Here is a 24599-nt window from a genome sequence, read left to right on the forward strand (position 1 = left end):
TCTACTCAGTGATTTTACTTTTCAGTCAAGTCTTGTGCTCTTTCTGAAGTTAACAGCATATGTCTGCTTCTAGAAGTGATAGCACTTGGTGTTTATAGTATATGTTATGCACATTGTTATGTCCTGGATTGAGCTAGAACAATCTTTAAATGATTCTAAAAGGCAGAAAACCATTTAAAAAATGTTTTCCCACTTTAAAATAGCACAGTGAGAGCTTCAACCATGTATTAACCAATAGCATTCCCCATGTCAGTATTGGATGCCATTCTGTAGTGTCACACGAATTTCTGTGATTATGATCTGCCAGTTAAGTCTTTTACCCCTGATGGATGGCTGGTTGGAAGGAGGTAGCTCTGTTAGTTCATAAGCTTCCAAAATATTTCCTGCTAAGCATTTTTTTTCCTAACACACAAAAGGAAGTCAGGAACAGTAGTGATGTAGAATACAAATGCAGAAGTTGGCCTGGCTGGTACTTCAGCAAACTAACAAATGGTTGATGTGGTAATGGCATCCAAATATGAAAAGCATATCCCCAGTTTAATTGTTCCCTTTTGTAAATGAAACATTAGACCATGCTAAGTTTTAGTGTGTTTTTTAATCTGATACTTCGATTAAATATTCATGAGAACACTAAATTATTAAGAAATATTCTCATTTTACCATCATATGCCAGTGTAGACAAAGGCAACATCTGGTTTAAAAGTGTGTAAACAACTTCAAGTTCTAGCATATATTTTGACATTATGAAAATACAGATTAAAAGTACATTCTGCATTGTCATGGTAAAAAGAAGGTTCTAGAAAGAAGAAAAGCAATGTCAGTGAAAGCATGAAGGCATTTTCAAGTAAAAGGTTATTTACAATGAAGCAAATAATTGGACAATGGTGTAATAAAATGTTTTGCACTATTTTGCATTTAAATAATTTGAGTTATACTTACTAATTCTGAGAAGTTTGTGGCACAGTTTTGCCCATGTCTGCGACAACAGGCACTTACCTAGAGCAGTTACTTTACTCTTTTATGCCAAAGGTCAAAACAGGGCACAGCATGCAGTCGTACATACTTCTGTCCATTAAAAGAGCATTCTAAGCATCCATAGACTGTCTCCCTTCTAGAACTTCCCATTCCACAAAGGACACAGGGACCTTTGGGGATGTTGTTATTAAGTAAATTAATTCGGATATGAGACCCTTCTCTGAGATAGCTTGTAGAGAGATCAGTCATGCTCGCAGCTTTTTCATAATAATCTGTAAAAAGGTCCTCCAAGTAAGAATCAGAGCTGGCAATGGTAGCCACTACTCTTTTATCTGAAAAAGAACACACACAGAAAGGAGCAATGATTTGTCATTACATTATGAACTGTTTACAAAACCATTCTAGACATCCCACCTTGTAGATTACTTTCCATCAGAAGCCCTGTCTCAAAAGGTTTAGAAAATTTGGAGGACTCCATGATGACCTCCTAGCAGATTGCTGAGGATCCAATCACCCTAGGAAGAAATAACTTTTGAACTACCCACCTTTCACCTTTCTCTTCAGGGACTGGTTAGTTTAGGTTGGATGACAAAGTTTTAGGCAGCTCCAGTGGCTGAGATGCATCATCCCCATGGAAAATACATTCCTTAATGTGGACCATAGGCAAAGCAGTACTGAAGCCTCGGTCCATAAAAGCCCTTAGCTTCTTTGTATCCCATTCTCAATCAAGGACACCTATACAGAGCAGCTTTTGGAAGGATGACCTTACTGCTCAACATTTATTTTCATGGTCAGATTTGCATATTCAGACCAAACAAGTATAGAATCTTGCTCTGCAAAAAAATCTAGCTACATACAGCAATACTCAGTTTTGTTGGGTGTTGTGCTGGTATCAGAATGAGAAAAGCTAACAAGGATGGTATCTTGCCCATATCCCTGCTAAGTGAGCATATCAGCCTAAAAAGTAAATTCTAATACTTAATATTGTTAGTATTTAAAGAGCTTGCCCTGAAGTGTTATTTATACACTATAGCTTGCATTGCATAATGCTAAATGTAAACGGCAAGCATATGCAATATGCTTACTGTTAATTGAAATTATTTGTATAATTGGTCCATACCAATTTATCAGCCTTAAATTTTTATTTGAAGACACTTAGTTGTGATGAGGAGCCATAGAATAAATGTATTTGTGAGAAAGTCAGATTCCCAAATATAGTTCTTATTAACTTTACAGTAATTTCAAAACACAAGAAATTAAAGTAGGTCCATTTCCCATCAAAAACTACTACTTTAAAACATTCATCTTACATGCAAATTTATATTAAAGATAATGCATTAGCTAAGTTAGACATTAATTAAGACATTTGGATACAAATAATCAAAAGTCATACTTCGATGAAACAGATTACTCTTCAACCTCCTTATTTTGGTCAGCGAAGATGATCCAGATTTCTCTTTTTCGAATCCTCCTTTTGAAATTGGAGTCACACAGAGTTCTGTATAAATAAAAAGAAAGTTGTTACAATAACAAAATCTAAAAACAATAATTGCACCGCAGAGTTTAATATGCTTTCTAATCTATAACATTAACAGTGATTAAATTCAGCTTTGGTAATGTTTTTAATGGCTAATACTACTTCTTAATACAAGTCTGCACACAGTAATAGTCCATAGAATCAAATTACACAGATTCAACGGGAATTTTAAAATGTTAGTGGCTTTCAACATAGATCAGAGTTTGTTTTGGTTTCTCCACAATTTATGGCCATATTAAGGGAGTAAGACAGTCAACATCACATAAATGAAAGTTCCACTTCTGAAGGAGGAACAAGCAAGTACTAGATCAAATCCTAAAATTAACTTTCTGGTTTATTATGAATGATATTGATAACCACAATGGTCTACAGAGTCAAGTTCACGTGCAACAGCCGCGTGATGCTCACAGAGATTCCAACATTTAAATACACATGATCCTGGTGGTTAAAGCTTGAACATCATTCTAGTCAGGGGGAGTTTACCATGTGATGTCATCAAGTACTAGAAGTATTAGATCAAATTCTAAAATTGACTTTCTGGTTTATTATGAATGGTATTGATAACATTCATAATATTCTAGGCTTTATTAGTACAAATAATGAAAATACGTAAGTGCTATCCTTTAACCAAAAAGAAAAATACAGGAGTTATGTGATGTTTTTTTGATTTAGTTTTCTGTAATTGTGATTATTTCTTCCTAAATATCTCGAGATACCCATATGTAGTAATGATGTATCAGACTGAAATTAGAGCCCCATGTTAGCTTAGTTTAGAAATTCTGCACACTTCTTTATGTAGGTTGTTTTATTTGCCTGTTTTATGCAAAATTGATCAGATGGCCTCATAAGCCTGTTCCTTACAGGCTAGAAATATAAGGAAGTGATTTTTCTGGTTCTGTGCAACTGTGGGATTAAAAAAGTTACAAAGTCACACATTTAAAAATCTTTTCCATGAAACACTCTTCTTCAGTAATTATCATCTTAAGAATTGTTAACCTTAGAAAGCTACTCTACTAATGTTTATAAAATTAAGATATGCCATTGTATGAAATCAGAAGAGCAAGAAAACTAGTTTAAAAACCCAGACCATTATAAACAATAGCAATAACAACAAAAATGCACATCACTTACCAAAATTGCCATCCAAATGAATATAAAGTTCAAATACACTAAAAGCAATAGTTGTATGAGCAGGAAAAACAATGGCTTTGTCTCGCCCTTTACAGTTCTGATCTTCAATAATGTGAAACTGTAGTTTAGAAAAGTATCAAAAGTTACAAGTTGAAATTAAAAAATAAATAAATACATATTGAGAATTGCAGTGCCAGGAGGAAGCTTTGAAATTGAAGACCCAATTTCACAACTAAGTAATTCTATATTAATAACTTTGTATTTTAATAACATTTGATACAAAGGTAGTAAATTGTTTTGCATCACTCACTGAAAATTCTGTGAATTTTCTATAAATACTAGTAATGGGCAAAACTCAGGTTTGTATGTTTGATTATTCAAACACACTGAAGAGAGAAAGGGAGAGGGAGGAAGAACACATGACTGAGTAATATGCTGACCCTTGAAACAATAACAACCTGAAGTTCCAATTTGCTGTAGAAGACTTATATAATAACAAAAAATAAATTATACACTCATTTGGGATTCAAACTACGCAACAGTAAATACTGCATCTTTGCTGATGCTTCACCCAAAGTAGCTTACTGTCTAGCCAACTTTTAGTTCAGTGCAGTAATACTGATTAACTTCAGATTTTTTTCTGAGATTACATCAGTAACACTGCAATTAAATCCAACCATCCCATTTATAAAAATGAGCTTTTTGTGTCTGTTCATTTAAGTTACAGAACTCTGTCAAACATACTTACCCTCATTGTCTCTCCACGCATTCCAGTATGGACAGTTAAGGTGCACTGCCTGGTAGTTCGAATACTCTCCATGACCACACACAAAATTTCCATCCTACTTTTTCTTGACTGATGGACTAGACAATGATCAAAGTTTATTTTTCTAAAATCCAGAGAGGCAGGGAGGAAATTCAGAGATTATTAGCAATTTACAAAGCACCTAATAAAATTAATAAGTTTAAATCAGTTAAAAAAAATCACCATAAATTATGTCTCACAGCAGTGAAACGACTGAAGTGGTCTCTGGAAATTTAGTAATTTTCAGTGTTTGAGAACAAAAGCACATTAAGAAATTCAAAAGCAGAGAGTAATGTACAAATGTTAGAGAGGATAAGTGGGACATTCTGTGAAATTCCATGTCTGTGCCCTGGTGGCCAAGAAGGCCAATGGCATCCTGGCCTGCATCAGAAACAGTGTGGCCAGCAGGAGCAGGGCGGTCATTGTGCCCCTGTACTCAGAACTGGTTAGGCCACACATTGAGTACTGTGTCCAGATCTGAGCCCCTCAGTTTAAGAAGGACATTGAGACACTTAACATGTCCAGAGAAGGGCAACGAGGCCGGTGAGAGGTCTTGAGCACAAGCCCTATGAGAGGCAGAGGGAGCTGGGGTTTAGCCTGGAGGAGGCTCAGGGAACACCTTATTGCTGTCTACAACTACCTGAAGGGAGGTTGTAGCCAGGGGGGGGATTGGTCTCTTCTCCCAGGCAACCAGCACCAGAACAAGAGGACATAGTCTCAAGCTGTGCCAGGGAAAGTTTAGACTCGAGGTGAGGAGAAAGTTCTTCACAAAGAGTAATTGGCCAGTGGAATGTGCTGCCCAGGGAGGAGGTAGAGTCACCATCCCTGGAGGTGTTCAAAAAAGGATTGGACGTGGCACTTAAAGCCATTGTTTAGTTAGTCATGAGGTGTTAGGTAATAGGATGGACTTGATGATCTCTAAAGTCTTTTCCAACCTTGTTGATTCTATGATTCTGAGTCATTGTTCTTAGTGACAGCAAGAACTATTACAGTATCACAGTATAACTAAGGTTGGAAGAGACCTCAAGGATCATCAAGTCCAACCTGTCTCCACAGACCTCATGACTAGACCATGGCACCAAGTGCCACATCCAATCTCCCCTTGAACACCTCCAGGGACGGTGACTCCACCACCTCCCTGGGCAGCCCATTCCAATGACGAATGACTCGCTCAGTGAAGAACTTTCTCCTCACTTCGAGTCTAAACCTCCCCTGGCACAGCTTGAGACTGTGTCCCCTTGTTCTGGTGCTGGTTGCCTGGGAGAAGAGACCAACCCCTTCCTGGCTACAACCACCTTTCAGGTAGTTGTAGAGGGCAATGAGGTCACCCTTGAGCCTCCTCTTCTCCAGGCTAAACAATCCCAGCTCCCTCAGCCTCTCATAGGGCTTGTGCTCAAGGCCTCTCACCAGCCTTGTTGCCCTTCTCTGGACACGTTCAAGTGTCTCAATGTCCTTCTTAAACTGAGGGGCCCAGAACAACTATCAACACACCCTAAGTAATAAGCTTCAGCACTATAATCAATACTTGTAAGAACTTATGGAAAATAGCAAAATAATAGCTGTAATGCTTTACTTTGGGGCAAATGTTTCATGATCATTTTTGTAGGCATTGGCTTTTAGCCTGTAATGTTGGATATTTTTAGCATGAGACTAGGACCTCTTCACCTACCTCAGCCTCTCGTATATTAAGAGTAATGTTTGCATGTAACAAACTGGGAAATGGTTTGTGCAAAACAAGATACAAAATGGCACACACTGCTTGGTAAATAATTACAAGGAAACAACATACATTTGAAAATACCAAATGCCACATTCATACTAAATAATTTACTAGGATGCAACACTAGGATTCACTGGGATGATGCTATGACCAAGGGACAGTCTCTGAAATATCCACCTAGAGAATTATACCTGGGATTAGTCACCTCATATTTCTATGTTTGGCATTTGAGCCAGCACTACAGGAACACGACATGCAGTTTCAGTGTCCAAAGCTAAACAAGGATATTGAAAAAAACTGAGACTGCATTTAGAGATGATCACAGAAGGTTATGGAAAATTCAGGCAGATAAACCTACTTTGGTTTTTAATGAAAAGGCTGTATAATAACCTCATAAAACTTTGAAGTATCTACAATGGCAATAATACATATGGTGCTCTAGTTTATCAGATGAGGGTAACAAAATTCCGTTTCTGAAATGTTAAATTAGGTAATGTTACTTGAAGTAGATTTCAACATTTTAATAGTATGGAATAACATAGATAAGGCCTTTGATGGACTATTCCTCTCTGGATTTGGTTTTTTCCCCCTGAAAGATGTGCTGTACTTCCAACAATAATTAATTCAGAAAAATTCTACAGTCTGTGTTATACAGAAGGTCACATGTCTAACTTGAGATCAAGCTTGAGTGATCTAACTCAAAACTCTCAGAGAGTATCACATAACGACTGCTATTCATTGGCTAAACATAATCAAAACCTAACCATTTCAGAGATTCAGCCTAACTTTTTGAAATACAATTTTGGAACCAGCAAACAGAATATATCATATAACCTTGTAGTAAGTTCTTTAAGTAATGTTGGTACTTCAACCTCATGTTTGGTCACTATGCCAAATGAAGCTTTAAAGGCAACAGAATCTGATCCAGCAATATCAAAGCCAACATCATTCATTATCTGATTTCCTCTTCTACCATTGAGCGAAACATCCGATTTGTCTTCATAGTTCAGCAACTGGTAAGACGAGACACCTGAGTAAAAGAAGATAGCCAGTGTGTGATAAAAAGTCTGAACACAGAGTTTTCACACAGCATTATCTATTTGTAACAGGGCATTTTAATTTTTAAAATATGAAGAGAATAAATGGTACTGTTCCTGCTGTGCTTAGGCTTTCAGTGTGAAATTCAGCACTACGTTCAGCACTTATTTATCAGTGTTACTACTGACAACTAATGGGAAGAGAGTGCACAGGGGTCTGAGGGATTTCTGTGTCTCTCTGGCAAATTTGTGCCCATGCTCCTGTATGTGATATGTCCTGAGCATTAAATGGCGATTAGGCGATTTCTGCATTTCTGTGCTTCGCGTTACTCTCCTAAGATACTTTTACCTGTAATATGCTGTTGGTATAGGTATAAATTTTGTCAGTGTACATATACACATTTGAGAATCCAGGTTTTACTTTTTTTGTTGTGGCTTTTCTTCAACTCTTCAGAGGAATAAAGTGGTATTATAAAGTCACAAAATATTTTAACAAAAAAAAGTTCTTTTCCAGAATGCTAAAAGACTGGAAATGCTTTATCGCATAAAAGAAGAAATTCAATTATGAAGTTCCTTGCTTACATTAAAGGACAGTACTTTCTGCATGTGACACCTAACCCTTACAGAAAATATTATTAAGGTTTTGAGAGACATTTTAATGGGATTTTGCAACCTTTTCCTCAGACTTTTTAATGAGATTTTTCCGACAAGCCAGCTAAGTTGTCCTGAATATAAGACTAGTAGAATTAGTAAGATTCCAATCTTTTTCATTGTGCTTGTGTCATGGAATCACCCCCTTGTGGGGCCTATTGATATTCCCATTTTCTTGTGCTAGTAACTGGTTTTTCTTGGTAGCTTTTTAATTAATGCAGTTATTGTGCAATTAATGACGTGATCAATGCTTTTGGTAAAATCAATGCTTTTTTAAGTAAGAAAATAAAGCCATGAAACAGTTTCGAGAAAACACAGCATGTAAATAGGAATTGAACAGACTTCAAAGGAAGCTATGGGGAAAATGTAGGCAGTAAAATTCAATTTTGCACCTTTATATTGTCACAGAATCCTCTCAAAAGCTTTCTAATATTTCATAATGAAGGCATCTGAAACACAGTTAAGCTGTTTGGAAGTACAGAAAAATGTTATGGAAATGCGGTTACTTCAGAGAGTTGACAAATGCTTCTGTCTGTCAAGAGCCCAGTTCAACACGAGGGACTACTAGCATGGAACAACTGCAGAGCTGCAGCCATTCTTACACCTTTCAAACAGATTATACATAGAAACATGAATATTAAACCAAATATTAAAGTAGCAGTTACTTAACATACACTAAAATATCCATTAGGAATCTGTTGTGATTTGTCAAAAAAAAAAACCCAACCAAACAAAAAACCAAAACCCACAAGGCTTTACTGAACTTGTTTCCTATCAGGTTTTTTACACTTTTTCCAGAAAGTGTTTTTCTTTTTTTCCTTTTGGTTTGGTTTGGTTTGTTGACCAGTTTGAATTGCACTTTTTTCTTAAATATCTACTGCATGACTAAGGAAGGCAAATTTGAATACACAGGTAATAAAAGCCATCATACTACTTGTAGTTTTGAATCGTGTCTGCTGTCTGTATTTACTACAAAACATGCATTTTTCTTCTTTGAAGAAAAGTCTTACCTGCAGAAATTTCTTTCTCCCCTTGAAGAATGTCTTTTAATGTGAATGGTGTCGAAGCAAATTTAGATTTTTTTGAAAGTAAACATTTTCTTTTCTTAATCACAAGGCTCAGAGGTTGGTATTTATCAGCTTCACTGAGACTGGGCACTGGAACTAGTCTTCCTCCATCACCAACTTGTTTAACAAAGTTTTTGGTAGCAGCAGCAAACATATTATGACATTAGTAATGATAATCATAAAAAGCTCTGTATCAAGTGTAACTTCCAGATGTCGAGCCCATCCTCAGTTCTTCTCACAATGTTCTTTCAAAACAAATTACCATATTAAAAAAAAAAAGAAAAGGTAAACCATCAAACTATTTGTAGGTTGAGTTATATTTTGCATGGAAAGAATTGACAGCATCTTAGCTAACCAGCTTCTTGGTGTTTTTCTTGAAGCTTCGTTCAAAGACCTTCTATAAAGCTCTTTAATTCTGTATGATGAATAATGAATTACCTGTAAACTGATAGGGAAATGGTTGCTCTTTCCTTGGCAATTTAATGCCACTGTTTGAAAACAAAATTTACAGTCTTAGCAGACAGTAACCCCTGCAGCCCTCAGCGTCCTGTTAGGAGTTATTAATGTGTTAGTGTTTATTTGGTCCTTGCTGCACCTGAATTCTAATGGTTTACTAACAACTAACAAAGCAACCCAGATGTGCTCCAGGAGACCGCCTGAATTACACATTTGCAAAAGCTGGTAGGTGTGCGGAGAGGGTATTACTTTTCAGTAGTGGTTGCATAACCTACCAGTGAAAGCTCGTCTGGGGAGTAAAGGGGTGTGGAGGGATTTGGAAAAACCTGGGCTAAAATAAAAGGTTAGAGATGGCTGGAGCAGGGGGAAAACAGAGTGGGCTTTTAATATACAGCTGCCTGTTGACCAAAGACTGCTTTTGACACAGGCAAGTCACATGTATTTGGCTCAGACTAGAAAGAAATTAGCTAAATTGTGTGAATCGTGCAAAACAGTAAAAGCAGTATTTTAGACAGTAGTGAAATCATTGATAGAGGATTAAGGAGCAGCTCAAGGATCTAAGGAGAGCACCAGTGTAAAAAGATATAAAATTGTAAAGACAAAAACCCAGAGTTGGAAGGCAGCACCACCCATCTTCTAGAGACCCTTTTTGCAGATAAAGCAGCAAAACATCAGCTACAGGCTTGTAAAGCTACACTTTAATACAAATAATAGCCCTAGTAGCCAAGTAAAAACTTCTGTTTGATTGGCTTTTTCCTGAAGTATTTTTTCACATTAAAGCATTTTAAGGGCTGTTTTCACAACACAATAACTTATTGTATAGTTTACCTTGTTTCAGTTTAGCTCTTTAAAATACTTTCATAACTAGTTTTAGACATTTACAGTATCAGAAAGTCCAATAAAAAATGCAAGAAGAGTATCTTACCTCTTTCCACTTATTCTAGAGGATACTGAAAAATTGAAGGTGACTAGAGACTTTAAACTGAAATTATGTGAAATGCTGTAATTCAGTCTGAATGTAACTCTTATTACATATTACACTAACAGAAAAATCCTGTACATATTTACTTAATCAAAACACATTACAGAACTTAAAAAGTTGTAAAGGGAAGGAAAAGCTAAGGAAATTCTTTAATTGAAATTGCCCAGTCTTCAGTTAGATTTATCCTGCGTGTCTTATAACAGTTTGACAGCGTATTATTTTTCTACAGGTTATTAAGCTAAGGTGAAACTGTTTATTCAGCATGTATGTGTATTTCTCTTGCTTAGTATGTAGTGCCATGTCTGAAGCCTCATCATTCTCTGAGAGCAACCAGAGAGATGGATTGGCAAAGGATGAAGCCAGCATGTATGCCACCATTTGAGCAGCAGTAGAAGAGCAATACACCCTCATCCCTGTTATCTGCCTCATGGTTACCTGGGCAAAACCATGTCTGTTAGCTAGACACAAGCATGGAATTACGGAAGGAGTGCCCTCAAAGATGCACCCCATCACACAGACTTCATCCAAGAGCTACCCAAGGAGTCTGGAAGTAGTTATTGATAGCTGAGGCCATGGGGAGAGAGCAAAAATATTGCAAGGGGTAGAAACTGGAGCAAGGCTTGCAAAGGGCTGGAAACTCAGTGAAAAGATCCAGAGCAATATAGCCTACAGCCCAGTCTGTGTCTGTGAGGGGAGAGCCCGGGACCAGGAGAAGCGCATGGCATGGCCTTTGTATTGTGGCACCTCGCAAGGCACCATTCCACCGTGCTGCGCCACGGCCAGCAGCAAACCTTTCCCCTTCTATGCATCTATGACTGGGGTAGGGAAGAATGTTTTGGTACCACATTCATATGGGGAAGTTACTATCTCGATGCTGTTGATGGATTGAATGGAGCCAGGTAGGCATGAAGCATGTTCACTGGTCTTAATCACAGTGCAGCAAAATTGAACTCATGCTGCAATGCTCCTCAAGCTCAGAAGATCTCCTGGAAGGACATCTATTGTTTCTGCCCCAGGTTCAGCTCAGTTAAGTTTCCTGGGCATCATGTGCTCCATGTTCCTCATGAGGCAGAAGTAGATCCTGAGATCCTACGAGGAAAGGTATGGCAGGAGAGTTGGATAATAAAGGCCATCACTCCCACAAACTGAGCCTTTGTTTTCCTGGTCAGTGCTGGGAAGCTTGGTTATCAGCTCCAATGGCTGATAATGGCCAAGCATTCAGTTTGTATCAAGCAATGCCTTTTATTTTAAATTCATTTTTTTAGTTTGGTTTTGGGATGTGAATGAGCAGATTGTGGACATCTTTAAGAAAGGCTTTGGCTCTGAAGCTGCTGTTGACTCTTTGGTCTGGCTGTGCTTTTCTGGCTGCAGTCAGGGCTGATTACAATTAATCCCAGATCCTGAATCAGGGCAAGTTTTAATACGTACAGGCCTTGTTTATGTAACAGCTGCCATCCCAGGCAGGGATGAATCCAGCACTTGCAGCACTAAAAGCATTAGCTGCTGCCACTGGAGCTAAAGATGTCACTCTTCTCGTTGTAGCACCAGTACATTTATATCCTTCAGAACAAACGCTGGAGGAAACTCATGACACTTAGAAGTGGGTTATGCCTACAGAAGCATTTTCCTCCCACTGTCATGTAGAGTATGTACACTTGCAGGACCACTGCTGATGCTGCTGTCAGCCTACTGCCGACAGCTATACCGATGGACATAGCTGCTTTCTTCTCACAAAGGGCTATAAATATCCTTAGAAACCCTGAGCTGTGCCTGCTCCCCTGCTGTGTGTGAATCCTCAAGACACAATGCTTTCAGGAGGAAAAACGAAATACAATTACTTCAGACTACTTGTAGGGCACACAAGCATTCCAAGAACTAAACATTCCAAAGGTATGAATAAGTAAAAATCAGTATTAAAAAAGTATAAATCAGTATTTCAAAATGTCCCTTAATTTTTATCCACTGCTAAAGAAACATTTTCTAGCAAATGAAGAGCACTGACTATAGTGCTAGGAAGCAAGCGCACCTACAGGTTATCTTCATTCAGAAGAGCCATGCCCCCACACAGTAAGTCCAATTAGCACAGTATTATGCATTGGGAACATATAGTTAAACACCCTGGTTTGTAAGCTAATGAAAGTCTCCAAAGACTTAAAAATCAATTGTTACAAAGAAAACACTGCAGGAACTTATTCGTGAGGTGAATATATGCATTCAAAAGCCGAACAAAAATAGTTTCTTGAATTTTATTCCCAGAGCACCTATTTCAGAGGTCCAAATTTCTATAGCAACACTCCCATTAAGAAGCAGGAAATGTTTGATTAGACCTACTTATACTGCAGCATGATTTCAATTATGATTCCAGGAAGCCCATTTGAAAGGCTCCTGTCTTTCAAAGAAGTGATTTTTCAGGCTGTGACCAAACAGCATTTGAGCTTCTAAGGAAAGAATTGCAAGTTCTCATTATCCTGAACATCCATTACCACATCCTTTCAGCAGGAAACCTGAATGCCAGTTACAGAAAGGGCAAAGTTAAATACAACCTTCATGCAAGACAAAGAATAGATACATACAAAAAGGCCACAGGACTTTGGCTCAGTAGTAAAACAGGTCTTTCACCTATTAAGATCTTAATCAAAGAATCAGCTGTCCTTGTCCATTTCAAATTAAGAAGGATGCAGCAATACAGGCAACAGGAAAACCAATGAGACATTATTGATTAGTCAGATGTACCTGTAGCCCTGGTGAGACCACAATTTGGTGAGACGGCGACTCCTGGACTGGCTCCAGTGGACTCTAGCTGAGCAGTGCTTTATTTTGGTTTGTTTCTGAGACTTCCTTGGGGTGGGAGGACCCACAGGGTCATCATCTTCCATGCCTGTTCAAGAGGGTGACATAGGTGGGGGTGGTGCTGGGGTAACCATGGGAAATTTAAATGTGGAGGAAACAGGAAAAACTGTGAGACCACAGTTTGGTGAGAGAGCTCTCTCACTGGAATGCAGCAAGCAGTGCATGTTGTATCAGTTGGGACTCCAGGAACTATAGACCAGTCAGTCTTGCCTCTGTGCCCGGTAAAATCACAGAGCAGATCCTCCTGGAGGCACTGCTGAGGCAGAAGAATAATGAAGAGGTGATTGGGTACAATCAGCACGGCTTCACCAAGGGCAAATCCTGCCTGACAAACCTGGTGGCCTTCTATGACAAGGTCACAGCATTAATAAAGGCCAAGCAACTGAGATCATTTACCTGGACCTGAGCAAAGCCTTCGACACTGTCCCACACGACACCCTGGTCTCCAGGCTGGTGCAGAATGGGTTTGATGGAGGGACCATTCAGTGGATACAGAAATGGCTTGATGGCTACATCAAAGAATGGCTGTCAATGGGCCCATGTCCAAGCGCAGGCTAATGACTAGTGGAGTCCTTCAGGGATCAGTCCTGGGACCAGTCTTGTTTAACGTTGGTGACATGGACAGTGGCATTGAGTGCACCCTCAGCAGGTTTGCTGATGACACCAAGCTGTGTGGTGCAGCACACTGGAGAGAAGGGAGGCCATCCAGAGGGACCTTGATTGGCTGGAGAGGTGGGACCATGACAACCTCATAAGGTTCAACAAGAACAAGTGCAAGGGTCTGCATCTGGGTCAGGCCAATCCTAAGCACTGATATAGGTTGGGCAGGGACTGGCTTGAGAACAGCCCTGAAGAAAAATACCTGGGGGTGCTGGTGGATAAGAAGCTCAACATGAGCTACTAGTGTGCACTTGCAGCCCAGAAAGCCAGTCACATCCTGGGCTGCATCAAGAGAAGTGTGGCCAGTAGATCAAGGGAGGTGATTCTCCCCCTCTACTCTGCTCTGGTGAGACTCCACCTGGAGTACTGCATCCACTTCTGGAGCCTCTATTATAGGAAGGATCTGGACATGCTGGAGTGTGTCCAGAGAAGAGAAACAAGGATGATTAGAGGGCTGGAGCACCTCTCCTATGAGGAAAGACTGAGAGAGTTGAGGCTGTTCAGTATGGAGAAGGGAAGGCTCTGAGGAGACCTAATTGTGGCCTTCCAGTATCTTAAGGGGGCCCACAAGAAAGCTGGTTGGATGTGGCTCTGAGGAACCTAATCTAGTGTCCCTGCCCATGGCAGGGGGGTTGGAACTAGATGATCCTTGAGGTCCCTTCCAATCCTAACAATTCTGTGATAGTTTCAGACCAAGTCTTGCTCCAGTGTGCAGGTTTTCCATTTGATCGAAGCATTTTTTGCCTTACAGCACCTGGCACACATACTTTTCAGTGAGCACAACCTTTAGAAATCAGAAGCTTACAACAGTGATGTGAAAGCTCTACGTTAGTTGCTGTTTCAAGACCCAGCTCTCAAATTAAGCTAGAATTATGACAGCATCTCAGTAAGTTAAACACATAGGTACACAAGAAACCATATTCAATACAGATTTCTTCTGAGTGAAAAAGTCTTGCTGCTACAGCAAGCGAGACATCTGCTTTACAAAAATTCATTCTTGAGAAAAACATAGCATGTTTAAGCTTTTATTTAGTTGTCAACACTGAATGATACATGATTTGTACTAAGCTCTTCCCTGTTATTACTTGGTTGTAATGATTCCCTTAAGTACAAAAGCTTAAAACATATTCTAGATTCACATCAAGATCTGGACACTAGAAGACAGTTATTTCTATTAAATGTTAATAAAAAGTCACGTTTACATGTGAAAATGCTTAGCAAGTGCTCAGACTTGTTACTAAGATAGTTACAGTACCCCTTGGAAGGACCTCTCCCATACAGAACGGAGCATTCACTATTGACCTTCAATGCAGTGAAGCTATACACAACTGGCACAGCAAAAAGGCTGCTGCATAATGGAATAACTACATGCTGAAAAAAAAATAATATGGAAAATTAAAGAGACCTTAGGATGCTGAAATCATGATCCTTCCTGCTCTTCATGCTGCACCAAGTTGGCTCTCTCCTTCACACTTCTATACCCAGGACTTGGTATAAATGTCCTGTCAATGTCTTTCATCTTCTGTAAACGCCTGGGTTTAGGTGTGTATTTTCACTTCAAATACCTGAAAAATAATTAATTCCATTTCATTATATGCTAGGCTCAACAGCAGTTACCTTCAGTCATCTATTTTTACTTTTTTTTTTTAATTTAAAAAAAAAATCAGAGAGCAATTCTAACACTTTTATTACAACAGGAATATGACTTTGGAAAGCCAGACAAAACTAACTTCTCCCGAACTAGTTTAAACATGCCCTGAGGTAGCCAAATAGTGCAGTGATTCTCAATGCTCTGGAATACTGTCATACTTCTCTCTTAAAACTCTAAAAGAAAATACAATTATGCAATCTGACAGATTAAAGTAATTACTACAGCGTTTAGTTGAAACCTTGAGAAACTTGACTTGGAAGGTCAAATCCTCAAAATCTTTTGGTAGTGTCTGAAGCTGAACATAACCCAGCAACTTACCAGTAAAAAAGTTTTGCAAAACTGGTTTCTCTAGACATATCACACAATAAAATTCGTCATTCCACAGATGCGCTAGACCAAAACATCTTCCTTCCCTATAGCATTATTCCACTTATTCCATGGGCTTGAGCGTATTAAGTATGAACATACACAGGAAGGAGTCACATCTTCAGTGTTACAGGTTCTCCCTCAGCCTATCAAACTGCACTCTAAGGTCAAAAGGAGAAATAGTCTCCAAGGGAGGGTGGGTGGGAGGAGCGGGAGGGTGTGGAATTACCTTTCAAGGCAAGATTGTGTTTTGTAACTGCTTTATTGCGTTCCATCACTAGCCTTAACCTAACGCGATGCAAGAAGCCCAATCAACTTACACTAGCTGGAGTCTGAATCAGCAGCTTTGTCTTGGAGAACCAGGTTGCCACCTCTCCGCGCCTGCAGAAACCGCGTCCTTTCCACCTCCGCCGGCACAACACGCCTCCAACGCAGCTTCCCAGATGCTTTCCAGCAGCCAGGCCCGGTCACCGGCCGCCCCCAATCTAAACGGCTCAGCGCTTCTCCGCAACCCCACCCCCGCAGCCGCCCAGAACCCACTCAGAAGGGGGAAAGAGAAAGGAAGAGAGGAACCACTGCCTCCGTCCCCTCATCTCCTCCGCCTCCCCGTGTCTCCGCCGCACCAGCGTAAACGAGAGGCCCTCCTCGCCCAGAGACAGACCCTGCCACACCATCCAGGGTGGGCCGGCCAGCAAGGGCACCGAACTCCTGGCAGAGAGAGACACAGAGGAGCCCTCTTCACTGGGCAATGAGAAAAGGGGAACATCGTTTGACTGGCATCGTCAGAGGAACGGGGAAGCCAAGCCGCCTCCTCAACCGCCAAGCAGACCCCTCGCGCACACAAAACTCGCTTCCCGTTCCCCCCCCCCCCCCCCCGGTAACAGGCCGGACAACCCCACTCACCCCCCACCCACCATCTACCCCTACTACAGCTTCTTCACTAAACGACCCCAACCCCAAACAGCCCTCATAGCCGTTCCGGCGTGACCAGAGCGCCTGCGCAGACAGGGGAGCGGGGCTGTGGCGGCCGGTCCCGCGCGATACTCCCAAGGGAAATGTAGTCCGCACGCGCCCCAATGCCCAGTGATGCCTGCGGCGGAAAACTACATTTCCCAAAGAGCTCTGCGCGGGGAGGGGGGTCTCCTCCGCGTGGCCACGCCCACTCAGCCGTGTCCCGCCCCCAGCGCTTTATATTCGCTCATTCGCGCCTTTGTGCAGAGTAATGACAGCGATTGGAGCAGGTGTATCTGTGTTTAGATCAAAACTCCCCCTTTCTTCTGACAGATCAAGCGGTGGGAATCAGGACTGCCTCCTTCCTGAAATGATGCATCTGGAGCTTGCAGCAGGGCGAAGGCAGAAGGAGGGAAAACTTTCTCCTTCAGTATCTCCTTCGGTCAGGGCTGTGACTGTGCCAGGAGGGAATGCTGGAAGAGCCCTTTTCCTCCCTTGAAAAAGATGAGGATTGAGGAATAACTCTGCCCTTGCACAGGAGAGTGGAGCAGCCCTCTCTTGGAGCAAGGAAGTGGGAAGAGAGCCACGGTTCCTCCTGGTGGCTGCTGTGTCAGTGGCAAAAGGCCCCTGGGTGGGAAGGAGACGGGTTGGGGGAAAGGGCTGAAGCCAGCTAAGGACGTCTTGAAACACTCTGCCATGGAGTGACCAGCCATCCTTCTGGGTATTTTCTTTGCCTGTTCAGAGCCAGGGAATTCCCTCCGTGGCCCTGCGAGCACTGAGTTGGCACTATGTGTTCCCCTTTCCTGATGCATGTTACACCAGGTCCTGTTCTTGTAATCTAACAGTTCCCTGACTATCGCCCTAGTCCCAAGGTTGTGATGACATAGCCCCCTGTCTTGCTCAGCCTTTGGCTTTCCAACAGAGATGTCTTTTTCTTTCTGGCTAGGCTCATTCATCTCTTCCCAGCAAACATGTTTTTTATCGAAATGTGAACCCCTGCTGGAGAAGGGCTGCTCACAGCTTCTCCTGCTCCAGGAATCCACAGGGATCAGAGCTGGAAAAGGGTTAGCTGGGAAAACAAGAGGCAGCTCTGCTACCTTCCTGTTTGTGTACTACTGAACTGGGGAAAAGGACCTGCTTGTGGGCTGCTCCCTTGTTTGACATGGCTGTGGTGGTTTTAGGTTATGCCTTCAAAATTTAGTTACAGATTTTGAGCAGAAAAGTAGAAAAATATAAATAAATCACTGTTGGGTGTAAAAAGGAAAACAAATGATTATTCTAAACAAATTAATTGGATAAATATCTAGAATAAGACTATTTGTACCAAAACAATTATCTCTTGTCTTTCCTGATCTCTGCTGTTTTGCTTCACTTGGGAGAGATTAACCTGCTTGTTGGCTGGTCTTGGCTGAGCAGTTTAGTTGTCTAACCCACTGTTTTCTCTCTGCTCCTTTTCTCTCTTGGTGGTGGTGGTGGAGTGTGTGCAGTGGAACGGCTTCCCTGGTCTCTGACCAGGGGGATTTTTGTGTTGTTTGCTAATTGTAAATATCTGTATAACATGGTAAATACTGTATATTTTGTACATATTCATTGCATTCTACTGTAGAGTACAGTTCTTGCTTGTAAAGACAGCCTCATTTGCTTCTAATGGAGTTGATCTGGGAAAGTTAATGCTGGGGGGGGAAATTTCAACCCACCACACATGGCTCAATGCAGAGCCAAATGGGAGCGCAAAGCAGGGGGCAAACCCTGGACTAATGTAGGCTCTGAAGAACAGGGACCCCAGGGAAGGAGATGTTACCAGTAAGCAGCAATACAAAAAGCTGTTGGAATCAGGAACATAGAAAGGGCAGGGTAAGTAGTCTGCAGATTCATGAGCATTGTTGAGGGAGAAAGTGATCTTCTGAGTGTTAATGCTTAAGCAATTTTCACAGGCATGATGCTTCCCATAACCGTTCCAGCACTGTGTCCAAAGAGAAAGGTGGTTTGGTTTTTGGGCTTGAGCAGCTTCAAATCATGAAGCATAGATACCTTTAGGGGCTGGAGTACATATTAAGCCCAGATGGCTACTGACCCCAAGACAGGGTGTCAACTGACTGAGGATCACAACCAATCCAATCCTAGCACTAATTTTGGTAGGGAATAGTTTCATTTGGTATGTTTATGTGGTAATCCTGTTACTCCTACAATCCATGATGAATGCTGCAGCAGCTGTTTGTATCATACTCATGCCATAGGTCAGAAACCAGGAGTGCAACTACATTAGCACTGCCACATTCAGAAAACATTCACTGATTTTGTGCATCCAAGTGATGAAACTGAAGATATTTCCCCTACCCCTCCAGTACTATGTTTTTTCAGACCTGGCCCTCTCTCATTTTAGGCAACCAATAAATGAAAAACAAGCTTTGCACACATTCTGCCTGAGTCAGCACCTGAATAAAAAAATCTTGTATTGTCTCACCAAGTGGTGAAGATAAAAATCCTTACTCAAATATGCAGGTTCAAGGCTACTTCTGGGGAGTGCACAGAACCACATAGCCACAGTGATAAGGCATCCCATCTGCCTTTCTCACGCAGGATCCTTAATAGAAGAACGAAAGGACTTTTCTAGATAGATCTTAGTCCACTTTTATACATCACTGGAATGGGGTCAAGCCTGAACTCTCACCATGACCCACACAAACCAACCAAAACACAAAACTAATTTAAAAATAAGTAATTAAGATTATTTAATAGTAAAATCTAGAGGATAGTCTTGTTTTCTGCATAAGCTTTGAAGATGCATAATGTTTTCTGTAGGTATTAGGTAACTTCAAAATTATTTTATTATTGAACAGTTATCCTACACTATGCTGCAGGAAAGTTGGATACCTGTAATTATGGGGTGTCTAAAGATGCCTTTATAGGCTCATCTAAGGTGTATGCAAGCTGGAAAATTTGTCATTATTTCACTAATGTCAATCCAGAAATCTAGATCATCTGCAAATTATGTTCATGCTTCTGTAATCTACATGAACTGATTTTTTTTTCTCATCACAGTCAAGCATATCATAAAATTAGTCTGATTAACCACTCAGCTGAGGGGAGAAAACAAGTCTTATGTGTTAACTTACTGGATGAACTGAGTTGGTGTTTCACTTTTAAAAGGGTTAAATCCATATAACCCTGGTTACCAAACTGTGCTGGATGATGCTGTTAATTTGTTCAATCCCTTCTTAGTGTGCAGAAAGGTGCTGTCACTTGCCAGACCACCTGACTTAAGTGACTTTGATTTACATTACATTTACCACTGATATTTACAAAATAAAAAATTGCTTGCTAACCTTCCAGCAGATGGCATGAGTATTTCCCTCTGTGCAATATGGATCCTGTTATGTTTCAGGACATAATTAAAATAACAATTTGGTGCTTATTACATATATGGTTTTGATGGTGGTGTTCTTTTGGATCTTTTTACTACCTAAGTGGTTTTAACAGCACTTGACAGGATTTTTGGGTTTTGTTGTTATGGTTTGGGGGTTTTTGTTTGTTTGGGGGTTTTGTATTTTTTGGTGTGGTGTTTTTGGGTTCCCCCCCACCAAGGTGGAATGGAATAGAATAGAATAGAATTAACCAGGCTGGAAAAGGCCTTTGAGATCATCAAGTCCAACCTATCACCCAACACCATCTACTCAACTAAACCATGGTACCAAGCACCCCATCCAGTCTCTTCTTAAACACTTCCAATGATGGTGACTCTACCACCTCCCTGGGCAGCACATTCCAATGGCCAATCACTCTTTCTGTGAAGAACTTCTTCCTAACATCCATCCTAAACCTACCCTGATGTAGCTTGAGACTGTGTCCTCTTGTTCTGGTGTTGGTTGCCTGGGAGAAGAGACCAACCCCGACCTGGGTACAACCTCCCTTCAGGTAGTTGTAGACAGCAATAAGGTCTCCCCTGAGCCTCCTCTTCTCCAGGCTAAACAACCCCAGCTCCCTTAGCCTCTCCTCATAAGGCTTGTGCTTGAGACCTCTCACCAGCATCATTGCCCTTCTCTGGACATGTTCAAGTATCTCAATGTCCTTCTTAAATTGAGGGGCCCAGAACCGGACACAGGACTCAAGGTGTGGCCTAACCAATGCTAAATACAGAGGCAGAATGACCTCCCTGCTCCTGCTGGCCACACTATTCCTGATGCAGGCCAGGATGCCATTGGCCTTCTTGGTCACCTGGGCACACTGCTGGCTCATGGTCAGCCTAGTATCGACCCGTACCCCCAGGTCCCTCTCTGCGTGGCCACTCTCCAGCCAATCTGACCCCAGCCTGTAGCACTGCCTGGAATTGTTGTGGCCAATGTGTAGAACCCAGCACTTAGATGTGTTAAATCTCATGCCATTGGACTCTGCCCATCTGTCCAGCCTGTCAAGGTCCCTCTGCAGAGCTCTCCTATCCTCTAAGAGATCAACACCTGCCCCCAGCTTGGTGTCATCTGCAAACTTACTGATGATGGACTCAGTCCCCTCATCCAGATCATCAATAAAGATTTTAAAGAGCACAGGGCCCAGCACTGATCCCTGGGGGACACCACTAGTGACTGGCTGCCAGCTGGATGTGGCACCATTCACCACCCCTCTCTGGGCTCGGCCCTCCAGCCAGTTCCTAACCCAGCACAGAGTGCTGCTATCCAAGCCACAAGCTAACAGCTTGGCCAGGAGTTTGCTGTGGGGGACAGTGTCAAAGGCCTTGCTGAAGTCCAGGTAGACTACATCCACAGCCCTCCCCACATCCACCAGGTAGTCACCTGATCATAGAAGGAGATCAGGTTGGTGAAGCAGGACCTGCCCTTCCTAAATGCATGCTGACTGGGCCTGATCCCTTGGCCATCCTGTAAGTGCTGTGTGACTGCACTCAAGATGACCTGTTCCATAATCTTGCCTGGCACTGAGGTCAGGCTGACAGGTCTGGAATTCACTGGCTCATCCAACCGGCCCTTCTTGTGGATGGGCACCACGTTGGCCAGCTTCCAGTCACCTGGGACCTCTCCAGTGAGCCAGGACTGCTGAAAAATGATGGAGAGCGGCTTGGCCAGCTCATCTGCCAGCTCTCTGAGCACCCTAGGATGGATCCCATCTCGTAGCATGGACTTCTGGGGATCCAAGTGGCTGAGCAGGTCTCTTAACTACTTCCTCGTGGATCACAGGGGAACTATGCAGCTCCCTGACTCCATCTGCTAGCTCAGGAGGCCAGTTGTCTGAAAGACAACCTATCTTGCTATTAAAATTTGAGGCAAAGGAGGTGTTAAGTACCTCTGCCTTTTCCTCATCTTTTGTCACTATCCTCCCCTCCATGTCCACCAAGGAGTGGAGGTTGTCCTTGCCCCTCCCCTTGCTATTAATATATTTGTAGAAGGATTTTTTTTTGTTGTCCTTCATAGCAGTGGCCAGTCTAAGCTCTAAATGGGCTTTTGCTTCTCTAGTTTTCTTCCTTCATGATCCAGCAACATCCTTAAACATTCCATGGGTTACCTCACCTTTCTTCCAAAGACGATACAACCTCTTGTCTTGAGATTCTCCTGTATAAGGAAAAATAGTCTTCAGAGCTCCCAAGTACGAAGATCGCATGACTGTCATGCTGAACTCTTGGTCTAGCAGTTTTCTGGGGTACTGAAGTCACTGAATATAATGCTCACAGTGAGAGCTGCTCACAAAGCACTATGGTCTTTACAGACCATTGTGGGAAGAAAAGTAAGTTAAACCAAGTTCACCAGAGATCCCTCCATGCTGATTTTTTTTTACTACATAGTTTAAGTGCAGATAAAACTTTAAATCAGTTCACAACTACTCTGTAATTATGTAGTATAAGGTAACAATTAAATTAGCTATGGCAATATTGTAGTATTGTTTAGACTTACTTTATTAAGCTCTCAATTAAGTAAAGCAATAATATAATGTAGTCTAAAATGTTTGACGTTCCCCACATATAAAGTATGTTTTACTTCTTGTGAAGATAGATCCTTTTGAATATTCCACTACTACCTGTAGTCTCAGGAAAAAACTTTTATTGTTTCTAGAGGCAAGTATTTTAATGGACTTCTGTGTTTTATTTATATGGACCTTTGTACGTGAACAATTTCTTCACCAATTAGAATGGATTTGGGGGAAAAAAATAATTAAAAGGTGCGGGAGACACCATCCTTTTTTACACAAGCATCTAAATTGTACCATTAGGGCTGTTCTGAATCATTGTCAAGGTAATTTTTAACAGTCCATTTGGAAGGCAGCTGCACACACTCCCTACATTTTCTATATAATGATCTTCAGGTTTACAGCTAAGCTGTTGGAATGTCCTTCTACTCTCAGTTACAGAACATACTGGTAATATTATATTCATAGTCAGTGCTACAGTACACATAAAAAGTAGATCTCCTGCCAGAGGGTGCTGTGTTACAGCATGACACTTGCTCAGTCATAAAAGTATTAAAAGGTGCACTGCACTGTGTTACATCAGTGAAGGGCTAAAAGATATGAAGATCAACTGGCTTTTGTATGGCTTTTGACATCAACCCCCTTTCACCTTTTTAAGAGAATATCTGTTAATTAAAAGGGAATGTGTTGCACACTCAGGCTCCTTTGTACCACTTTGCTGCCTTCCCACTAGAGCCATGTTAATAATGAAAAAGGAAACAGAAAAGACATTAAGGAACATGTGTTCTGGTGATAGTTTTATATGCTCTTCTACAGACTTCTAGGTTTCAGACCTTTGTTTACAGATGTGCAGACTATTTAATCTGTTTCATGTGTCCATCTTTAGACAATATCATAAATAATATCATTGACTATATTAAATATCCCTGCATTTGCTCCTTTGTAATTGCCCTAATATTACTGACAGTATTATTAATGTCCAGATGGATATGTTAGCTGTGAAGCATTTACTAATAAGAAATGCAAAATTAGTACTTCAGGGGGAGATTTGATGCGATAGTATGGTTGCATTTAAACAAGTGAGCACATCTTTCAGCCATAATGTTCTGTAAACATTACTGCATACAATGAAGATACTTTCATCACCTAGCATTATTAGGTTGTAAAGACAAATCTGGAAATAAACAAGCCAGTGTGACCTAAAGCAGGTTTAATGCTGCCTTTCCTTCAAGGATGCTGCCCAAATGTCTAAATCCCTTATTTTCCCCAGCATCTGTGAGTGGGTGTGACTGTGTTCAAGGACAGATTGGTGGGCTTGTGCATCCATCTGTATGAAGATGCAGAACTGTAGCTGCTGCTGCTGCTATGCCACTGTCTGAAGAAAGATTACAAAACAAAGAATTTATCTACCATGATATAATTCATTGTCCATGCTAACCTGTCTGATAGGCACTGGTACAGTTATCTGTATATAATACTTCAGTAGATTTTGTTCCTTGCTACATTCTCTTCTGCTTTAATCTGAGCAGTAAGCTTGAACTAGATTTATTTTTGGCATTGCCACTAGCTGTTCTGTGATACTGAGCAATTAACCTGTCTAGGAAATGTACTGTATGTGGCTGAGCAGGATACTGGAAGAGCTGACTACTATTTTAAAGTACTCCCAGATCTGTGGATACAGAGTGTTTATAAACAGACAAGAAGTAGGTGTTTGTAGGGCATGCAAGAATTCAGTATTCTTTTTTATAATTACCTCCGTGCTTATTTAGGCTGTTCCTTTTCATCCCACAAGAATACTTCCTCATTGCCAGCTGTATCTGTTTTTTTATACATATATTTATTTATCCCTT

General features: G+C 41.1%; 1 protein-coding gene across 1 annotated transcript; it reads right to left on the reverse strand.

Annotated features, from left to right (window-relative positions):
- Positions 1–905: 905 nt before the first annotated feature.
- Positions 906–9210, reverse strand: PJVK (pejvakin). The gene is made up of 6 exons (XM_009899078.2): positions 8867–9210; positions 7003–7198; positions 4392–4533; positions 3644–3761; positions 2369–2473; positions 906–1307 (listed from the first exon to the last, which is right to left on the reverse strand). Exons 1-6 carry the CDS (start codon positions 9075–9077, stop codon positions 1006–1008), a joined length of 1074 nt encoding a protein of 357 aa, XP_009897380.1. The 5' UTR covers positions 9078–9210; the 3' UTR covers positions 906–1005.
- Positions 9211–24599: the final 15389 nt, after the last annotated feature.

This window comes from Dryobates pubescens, chromosome 2 (genome assembly GCF_014839835.1).
Source record: "Dryobates pubescens isolate bDryPub1 chromosome 2, bDryPub1.pri, whole genome shotgun sequence".
Taxonomy (NCBI): domain Eukaryota; kingdom Metazoa; phylum Chordata; class Aves; order Piciformes; family Picidae; genus Dryobates; species Dryobates pubescens.